The sequence below is a fragment of the Loa loa genome (assembly GCF_000183805.2).
Source record: "Loa loa unplaced genomic scaffold supercont3.230, whole genome shotgun sequence".
Lineage (NCBI taxonomy): Eukaryota > Metazoa > Nematoda > Chromadorea > Rhabditida > Onchocercidae > Loa > Loa loa.
This window is the reverse complement of record NW_018108410.1, coordinates 32413-42004: the sequence shown is the minus strand read 5'-3', so window position 1 is coordinate 42004 and position 9592 is coordinate 32413. Positions and strand designations below refer to the sequence as shown.

General features: G+C 31.9%; 2 protein-coding genes across 2 annotated transcripts; both read right to left on the bottom strand.

The window, feature by feature from the left end:
• Positions 1-3474: 3474 nt before the first annotated feature.
• LOAG_08800 (hypothetical protein) lies at positions 3475-5793 on the bottom strand (the record flags this gene model as incomplete). Its single annotated transcript, XM_003144330.1, has 5 exons — positions 3475-4191; positions 4573-4733; positions 5030-5129; positions 5338-5565; positions 5716-5793. The coding sequence occupies 5 exons, from the start codon at positions 5791-5793 to the stop codon at positions 3475-3477; spliced, it is 1284 nt and encodes a 427-aa protein (XP_003144378.1).
• Positions 5794-6505: 712 nt separating this feature from the next.
• LOAG_08799 (hypothetical protein) lies at positions 6506-8591 on the bottom strand (the record flags this gene model as incomplete). The annotated part of the gene is made up of 7 exons (XM_020447803.1): positions 6506-6600; positions 6790-6982; positions 7062-7189; positions 7543-7746; positions 7859-7972; positions 8280-8361; positions 8520-8591. The coding sequence occupies 7 exons, from the start codon at positions 8589-8591 to the stop codon at positions 6506-6508; spliced, it is 888 nt and encodes a 295-aa protein (XP_020302004.1).
• Positions 8592-9592: the final 1001 nt, after the last annotated feature.

Below are 9592 nucleotides of genomic sequence, written 5' to 3'. Positions count from 1 at the left end.
TTTCGTTTTTTTTTTTTTTTTTTTTTTTTTTTTTTTTTAATGATGATCTAATTTTGAATCGTTGCTGTCAATAAATTTGCCATTATTATCGAATTACATTTTTACCATTAATGTCATGAAGAAGAATCACATTGTAGTATGAATTTAAACGATTTGTCAGACTACATCGATAGAGTACCGATCTATTCTGCTTATTTCGGTAATGAAACAATTGTCCGATTCATTTGACAATGACGGAACTTATTTTAGATATGAAGAATTATCGGTGTCAAACTTTTTTGTTAAAATGAAGAATTCTAGTAAAGGTATTACAATGAGGTCCGGTAAATACTATCAGAATTGAAATTCTGGAAGCAAAATTTACTAAATGATTGAGGAATAAAAATAAAGCAATGATATACATGTGGACATTTGACACAACTTCTGCAATGCAGTATGATGAAATGTAAACAAAAAGCATGACTATTAATTAATGGAAAAGAAAGAATTAAAAAAGAAAAAAGGAATTTAAGCTTTGACGACTAAATTTAAAAATGATGCTTTTTCAAAGGCTTGTTGTTGTGTTTGTAAATTTGGAAATTGAGAACCATAAATTTTAACAATTCAGAACTAATTGTATTTTTTCTCGACATTCTTAACACAGAAATCTTTGATGCTATTAAATTTAAATAGGCGTTAAATGCAATATTTATTCAATATTTATTTCAGCTTGTATAGCAATTGTGTACGGAAATGAGGTCAAAGGTGGAGTAAGAAATATTTGGAATAGATGACTGGAGGAAAACCTCTAGGAATTATAATTTTTAGCATTAATTATCAAAAGTTTTTTTGAACAGTCCGCAAACTTTTCAATTCTTTTGAATTCTGCACAAAATGCTTACGATCAATACCATGTGTCACCTATTTAAAATGTAAATGTCCGTAATGATTATCTTATCAATGGTAAATGGATATTGTGACGAACATAAAAGGTAATACAAAAAGAGTAGAAAAGTTAAGTAAGATTTATAAAATCTAATATAGCCTTGCTAATTCTAATCTTTGTACCATAACTCATTCTGTTTTCTTTATCACTTCATTATCTTAAAAGTGATCGTAGAAAATTTTTTAGTACAATATGTTGTAAAGATATTGTCACATTATTACTGATCAATTGATTATTGTATTTTAACGCAAAGACGATTGCATTGATCATTTTCATATCAGAGTTTACTACATTTAATGTACTCTAATTGAATTGTACTTGAAAGGAGAACTACAATAATTGAATGGATTTTTAAGAAGATAGCAGAAAATGGAAGGTAAATATTTATACGTAGCGCAAATATCACATCTGAAGTGAAAATGACTTCATCAAAAGTAAGGAGACATGTTTTATGGCCTACGTTCACGTCTCTATAATACTGAGAATAGGTTGGATGATTTGAATAAAAACTAGATCGACCGATATAGTATATCAATTTTGAAAGCGATTTAAAAAATTTCCTTTTATGAATAAATAAAAATACATATGAGAAAAAAAAAAAGAAAATCTCGTCTGGTTTATGAACGAAGTTGCTGCGAATGGACGAAATATACGGTACGAAGTGTACGGTAAGTGTACGGTTATCCTTCAATTAGTGTATTCATGTGGGATTTTCCTAATAAATGCATTAACTGAAGGATAACTGTTCAAAAATGTTTAATTAAATTTGTTTAAAAAAGAAAAAGTCTTACAGTATTAGTGGTAAAAAAAAAATGATGAGAGTTGAAAGTTTTAAAAATTAGTGGTAAAAAAAGTGATGAGAGTTGAAAGTTTTAAAAATGTTTTTTATGCCTTAGCTTTGTCAACATATTCTTGAAACTTTAAACATATGACTATTAATAGTACTAAATCATCCAAGATGTTAGAGATTAAATGGAACGGCCAAAAAAGTTTTTTTTTTCCTTTAAATTCCACTTCATTTCAATGACAAAGGTGACATTTGGTCATTATCTGAGTCATGATAAAGGAAAACAGATTTAATTTACAATACATTAATTACAAAGAAAAAAAAAAGTAGTATATGGCGATATCTTGAGATAAACTTTCGTCACTACAATAATTCTATTATCGCCAAATCTACAATCATACAATAATCTAACAATCATTTTTACAAATTAAATAAACAGAAGATGCAATTTTTCAATCTTGTATTCTTTCCAAACCTCTACAAATCCATGGAAATAAGTAGATGGAAAAATCAATATCTATTATAACTCATATCTTATCATTCTATTAATAAAATACTTGATCTAAATTGTATGATGATGGCCTACATTGTCGTATAACTTTAGCTCTATTCAAAACATTAGATAATGATTTATTTACATTTATTATCATGTGATTTTAACTCTGTTCATTCTTTTGATTTATTCAAACTTTCATACATATATCAGTTGCAATTAATTTTTAATACCTGTTCAATGTATTCAATAGCTGTTTGATGCATTTTCTGTATTCTTGTTGATAAAGAATCGATACATAATTCTTTCCAGTTCCAGTTATTTGAATTCCCAGTTTAGGATTGCAATAACATATCATTATCATTGAACAATATCCTTGTTTTATTGATTTTCTTTTTTTTTTAAAAAATTAATTGAACACTTATAGCAATATATCATTCATTTGTGGTATAGCTGAGGATTAAGTTTAATAATTTGATTAAAATCTTCCAGAAATTTCGCATCTTTTGCTTCATTTTAGTAGCACTTTTTTTTAATAACAATTAATAATAATTAAGATAAGGATACTTTTAATAGCTGTAAAAATTAAATATGCCTGCATGTAAACAACAACAAAACTTTATTTCACAAAAAACGACAAAAAAAAAATGAGAAGCTCCGGAAAAATTAACACATCCTGATCTTCATAATGATGTTTATCAAACGAGTAGACTTCTAGACATAAACAATAAAATCCTTTCTTTCATAAACAATGAAAAATACTCTCAAACGATAACAGAAAAAAAGAAAACAAGAAACTCTCCACAATAAATTTTAGTAAACAATAAACAAAACGTGAAACAATAAACAGAAAATACAATTAGAGGATATTTTTTTCACAGAAAGAAAACGATTAAAACTTTCAAACAAATAATATAATTATCTTTCATTTCTTATACTTTTTAATTTTTCATTCCATTATATTTCTCGGGAAATTCCCCACATTTACCCATTTTGTTAACCTATTTTAATTTAAAAAATTTTTTGATTTTAAGATTTTTGTTTAAATTTAGATCCATTTTCATTTAAAGTTTTTCAATTTAATTTTTTCACCCAATTTAATTTCGAAACATCTTTGCACTAACCCATTTTACGATTTAATTCTAACTTCAAAAACTCCATATCATAATATTTTCACAATTAAAACTAATGCATAATTACTTTTAACTCTCTCATATTCAATTTTCGATATCTCGCTTGATTTTTCCAGGAGCTATTTTCTTTCGTATTCTAATCGTTCTTACGATTTGGTGGGAAATTCTTCTTCCACGGCGATGTCTTCTTTGATGCTTTTGAAGTCTGTGGACGCGGAAACTGTGGCTGCGGAAACTGTAGTGGCATTCGCTGTGGCATAGACATCCGCGATGGCATCATTTGTGGCGACAAAACCTGTCTCTGTGGCTGAAATGCTTGCGGAGGCATTGCATGTGGTGGCATTGCTTGTGGTAGTATTGCATGTGGTGGCATTGCATGTGGTGGCATTGCATGCGGTGGCATTGCATGCGGAGGCATTGCATGCGGAGGCATTGCATGCGGAGGCATTGCATGCGGAGACATTGTACGTGATGACATTGCATGCGGTGGCATTGCCTGCGACTGTAGCATCTGCGACGGCAGCATATGCTGTGGTAGCATTTGCTGTGGAGGAAACATCTGCGACTGATGCACCGGTGACAGCGGTACCTGTGGCGAAAATATCTGCTGTGGTGAAACCTGTGGCGAAATTACCTGCTGCGTTGAAGCCTGTGGCGGAAATACCTGTTGCGTTGAAACCTGTGATGGAAATACCTGCTGCGTTGATACCTGTGGCGAAAACATTCGCGGTGGTGATGCTTGTGGCGTGAATACTTGTGGCGATGCTTGTGTCGGAGTTGTCTGTGGTGATACATCCAAGAACGAGAAGTTGCTAAAGCTATACTGCAGATCGTTCATATCAGCATCGTATGTCTACAAATGCGAAAGAGTTTGGCAGCGGAAAAATTGTATGAAACAAATTCATTATAATGATATGATATATCAGCTAATAACATGCTGTGGATAATCAAATATCAACCCTGAAAAGACAAAACCACGGGGCACTTGTTTGTATTCATTGGTTATGTTTTCGTTGGTAATCAAATTTCATTTCCTATAAATATATGTAAAGTTTCAAGGCGTAATTCGTGATATTTATGAATTGAAGAGACAGAGAGAATGGTTAAAGATGATTTAAGAGATTTTCTTCTTTTATTTTTCTTATAAAAGAAAAACTTTCAAAGATTATTTCTTTTATATGTTTCTAAACTAACATAATTCTGTTCATTTCGTTTTTGAACAGTGAAAACTTACATCTTGGAATGTTTGCTGAACATTTGGCTGATCAACTTCTGAACCTCCCATCGGAGCTGGCAACATTGGCGAATCGAACAGATAATTGTTCACGAAGATCTGTTCAGTTGAGTTACCATTATTGAGAGTAAGTGTTGGAAGAGGTTTCCAGATTTCATACTCTGCAACTATCGAAAGAATCAGGAAAATATCCTTAATTTTATGGATCAAGGAGGACCTTCATACACTTCTTTAGGTTGACATAAGTCAATCCATGAAAATAAATAAACAGAGCTTGGAGAGGAAAAGAAATAAACAGCGTTTGTATTGATTACTATTTAGGATACCTTTTTTTCTCTCTCTCTTACCAAAAGAAAACGAAATCATTTTGGAGTAATCAGAACAAAATTTGAATTCCTGAACGAATTCCAGGAATTCTGTCCCATTGTCTTCTTATCTTTATTTTAAAATTCTGTACCATTTCCAAATCCATTATTGTGTACTGGAGCTGTATAGCACCAGTTGAGTTCCGGATTGTCGAATTCGTCGTATACTGGAAATCCAACATTTCCATCGTGCTGTAAAAAGCGTATGTAAGGAAGAAACTTTCCAATAAATTAGGAAAATGTAACCTTAACTTGCAATTTTCTAAATGTCTTAACATTCAGAGAAACGGGAAGGGTATTACTATACCGTACTGAACTTTTCATTTAAATTTGGTAATATCCTTTGCAGTTTTTTTTTTTTTTAGAATATATATTATTGAATTCTTGAAATAGCTTATACTGCGTTAGCGTCATCTTCGGGAACAACACAATTGAATGGAATGAAGTAGTGTGGTGAATCATTTGTTGGTGTTGGTGGAAGATTGGCAGTAAACTGATTGGAGGAATTGCAGTTTCGATTTGGAACTATATTTGGTGACTGATTAGCAGCAGTACCGAAAATTTGATTGGATTGATTGGGATTGATATATGTTACTGAAGATGGATTTCTGAAGTCTGCTCCAGAAAGCTGAAGAAAAAAAAATTTCCAAATTTGAAAATAAAGCACAATAATGAGCGCATCTGTTCTTCAGATCTTTTTCATCCTTTCATCATTTTGTCAGAACAAAAGTCTAATAAGAACGGTAAGATACAAGTGGGTTCCAGCACTGAAACATACCGTTGGGTTACTGTTGTTAATTACGTCTGGAAAATTTTGTGGCGGGAAGGGCATTACCACACCGTACTGATGACCCATAATATGTGTATTAACTGAAAATATCAAAGTTTCTTTTTGAGAAAAGTTAACTTTTGCAGACGGGGCATCGGATTACGGTATCACCATACGATACACATACTGGATTCAAGTTTATGAAGTAAGCAGCTTCCAGTTATAAAGCACAGTGCTTCCAGTAATGAATTATAGAGTTCCTAATTACAAATTATAGAACTTCTAATTAGGCATATAGTTAGTTTCCGGTTACAAAGATAGGAATTCCAGTCAAGTACAGAGTTTCCGATTACGAAATATAGGACTTTCAGCTGTGAAATATGGACATATTCAGTTATGAGGTGTAAGGATTCCAATTACAAAGCATATGGTTTCAGCTCTGAAATACAGGCTTCTATTTATGAATTATAAGGCATCAGGCTACGAAATATGAAGGTTTCAGGCACGAAATATATGGCTTTCAGTCATGAAGCATCTGGGTTTCCAGTTAAGAAGTATTAAAGAATAATCCAGAAATAGTCCAATTAGTTGATTTCATTTTTTTATCTTTATACTTCTCGGTTCTTTCATATCCATGCGATATGTTTAAATATCTAAAAAAAATATTTTTAAATATCCGAAAAAAAAACAACCAATATTACTATTCTTAATTACTACATCGAACTTATAATTTATAAAAATTATCACTGCATTTAATTTATTGTCATGTCTATCGTTTGTAATAGTTTCATTAAGTAAGTTAACCAAACAACAGAGATAAATCTTTGCAACCACAACACTTACCATTGCCACCTTCCGGACCCATAGCAAACTGAAAATTCACCGGAAAATTCTCTGAAATTTCAAATAAGTTTTCAAATAAGAAGCATTTTAGTGATGGAATTGAGAATAATGTGAACAATACAGAGTGCTTTAAAGAATGACAAGTAGAATTGCATAGTTTGTCAATCTGAAATATTTTACGCATACCATAACATGACATAATAAAATTAATTTTTCCAATAATTTATTAAAATAATCTACCAAGTAGCGGTACATTAGCTTGTTGAATTGCATTTGCGTTTGTTATGGCAAGATATGCAGCAGCATGCTGAATGCGACGCATAGCTTTATGATCCGGTCGCGGTCGATGCGAACCGAAACGCGTAGCAGCAAATGAACGCACCGTGAATTGCTTCGAATTCGCTCGTTTATAGCGAAATAAAACCGGTGGAACCTGTACGTACCACTCATGATTTTAGGATACTAAATGCAACAAAAGATTACAATTAAATCATTTACTGTAGAAATTGTACCTCGTTTATGTCGATGAAACCAGTAGCAAGCAGATCGTATGCATCAATCTCAGCAGAGCTAACCAAAGTGAGCGGAATGCAGCGTTCCGGTTTCACATCTCGTTTTTTCGCATGTCCAGCTGGACGAACTACAAATGTGAGAATTCTTACCAATAACTTTCATTTAAGCAATATTGTTTTCAAATTTTTATCTTCTATTCTTGTAAAGTTAATTCAGGCACAGTAAGCAAAATTTGCATATCTTGCAATGGCATTTTAGGTAAAACATGAATTAAATGTGAAAATTTTAAGCAGAATAATTGAAAAATTCCCATACTTTATAAGGGGTTATTTAGAAGTAATTGTAATGTTCTGCTTCACTACAATAGAAAAGGAGGAGAAATTATGATTACAAGTAAAAAAAAAAAGAATGACCAACGAATAAGCTAGAAAACAAAGAGTATAAGAGAAATAGATGTTATCAATCATCTGATAAGCTCACGCATTGATTCTTGCTTTACATAAGCATTCAAAACGGTATTTTGAATGTTGTGTGAGTTTCCATCGTAATATTTTGCAGCACCAATAGGAGTTGGAATATAAAATTTGTCCGCGTCCACATCGCCACGCCAAATAATCACAATGGATGGATAATCCGAAATGCGGCAAGTTACTTCACCAGGATTACAGTAGATGAAAATGGTTGCTAAAGTATTGTTTGCAATGTATAAATCTATCTATGATATCAATATGATAGAAATATTTTGAGATAATTCAGATGAATTGTTGAAAAGCTAAAGTTTTGACAATATACAAACTTGGAAAGCTTGCATAAAGATCATCCCCATTGATGCCAACACTTGCCGCAACGGCAATGAACATTTCATCCATACCTCCACGTGTTTTAATTGCCAAGATACGTTCAGCTTGAGCTATAATTAGGTATATTTATAGCTTAGGGATAAAAAAATCATTTTAGATGTTTCTAGATGAATTCTTTCTATTACATTAATCTGTAATTGAAAACTAAAAAAAAAAAAAGAAAACTTAAACGATTGTTTATTTTATACAAACATCATTTACTGTGAGCTTATGCCACGTTTAAATTATTCGAATTGTTCATCGCTGATTAAAATCTCAATGAATGATATTGAAATGATTCTTTATCATTTTAATAATCATCCTAATAGTAGCATTATTTTATGATGCATTATGGTGTTTTGTTAATGTATTCATTACCATGTTTTGGTTCATCAGGGCGCCAATTATCATGAAATCTTGTTGCTAAATGATTCGCAAAACTTTCCATGCACAAACTGATCTGAAATTGAAAAAAAAAAGAATACTCACTATTATTTGCTAATATTCCAGAATATTCTTTTCTCTTTTGAGATGTGAAAAAACAAAAAAAAAGAAAAAAATCCTTGTAAGATTGTGGATACTGTAAATTTCACAATCTATGAAAGTATATTTATTTACCCGACGTCTTGCAATACGATGGTGCATGAAAACAGCCAAAAAGTTGATCAATTCTTTGATTTCTGTATACATATTGCTAGCGAATTACTGAAATTGTAGGAAGAACTGGAGAAGATTTATAGGAAGTACTTCTAATAATTCTAATATCGTATAATTCTCCAACTATCCTCATTCAATCCCCGCTAACTCAACAACACAACCAGACGCAACCAACCGACTACGAGAAATGAAAAAGCAATCAATGATAATCAATCGATAACGCTGCCGGGAAAAAGTTGCTTCGGGACATTTACAAAATTTGCATATCATCCTCTACAAGCTAAATACGTACACTTCTAAGAAATCCGCCAGTTTCGGATTATCCGTAATCCTTAGTTATCTAAAAAAAGCTACTGAAAGTTTCTCTGCAAACAGTAACTTAAGACAGTTTCCAGTTACGTAGAGGACGTTCACGTGAGAGTTACCTAAAAAAGCAACCAAAAGTTTCGCTGCAAAAAGTGGCCTAAAAACTGAGCTGTTAGAGACAGGTAACTTTTTAGGTAACCATTTTACGGTTACCTAAAAAAGTAATCGAAAGTATGCTCTAAACAACCGTTTGAAGTAAGTTCACGTCAAATGATTATCTAAGGAAGTAACTCGAAGTTTGCCTGCAAAAAGTGGCCGAAAAAGAGAGTTACTTGAAGTAAGTCATGCGAAAAGGTCACCTAAAAAAGCAACCGAAAGATTGCTCTAAAAATTCGGTTGAAGCAAGTTCATGTGAAAAATCATTTAAAGGAAGCAATCGAAAGTTTACCTGCAAAAAGTGGCCTAAAAACTGAGCTGCTAGAGGCAGTTCACGTGAAATGGCTACCTAAAAAAGTAACCTAAAATTTGTCTACAAAAAGTGGCTTAAAAACATAATTATTTGAAGTAACTCACGCAAAAAGGTTACCTAAAAAAGAAACCGAAAATTTGCTCTATAAATTCTCTTGCAGCAAGTTTGTGTGAAAAAGTTATCTTAAAAAAGTACCCAAAAGTTTACCCATAAAAAACGGTTTAAAACAGAGTTAACTGAAGCAAGTCACATGAAAAGA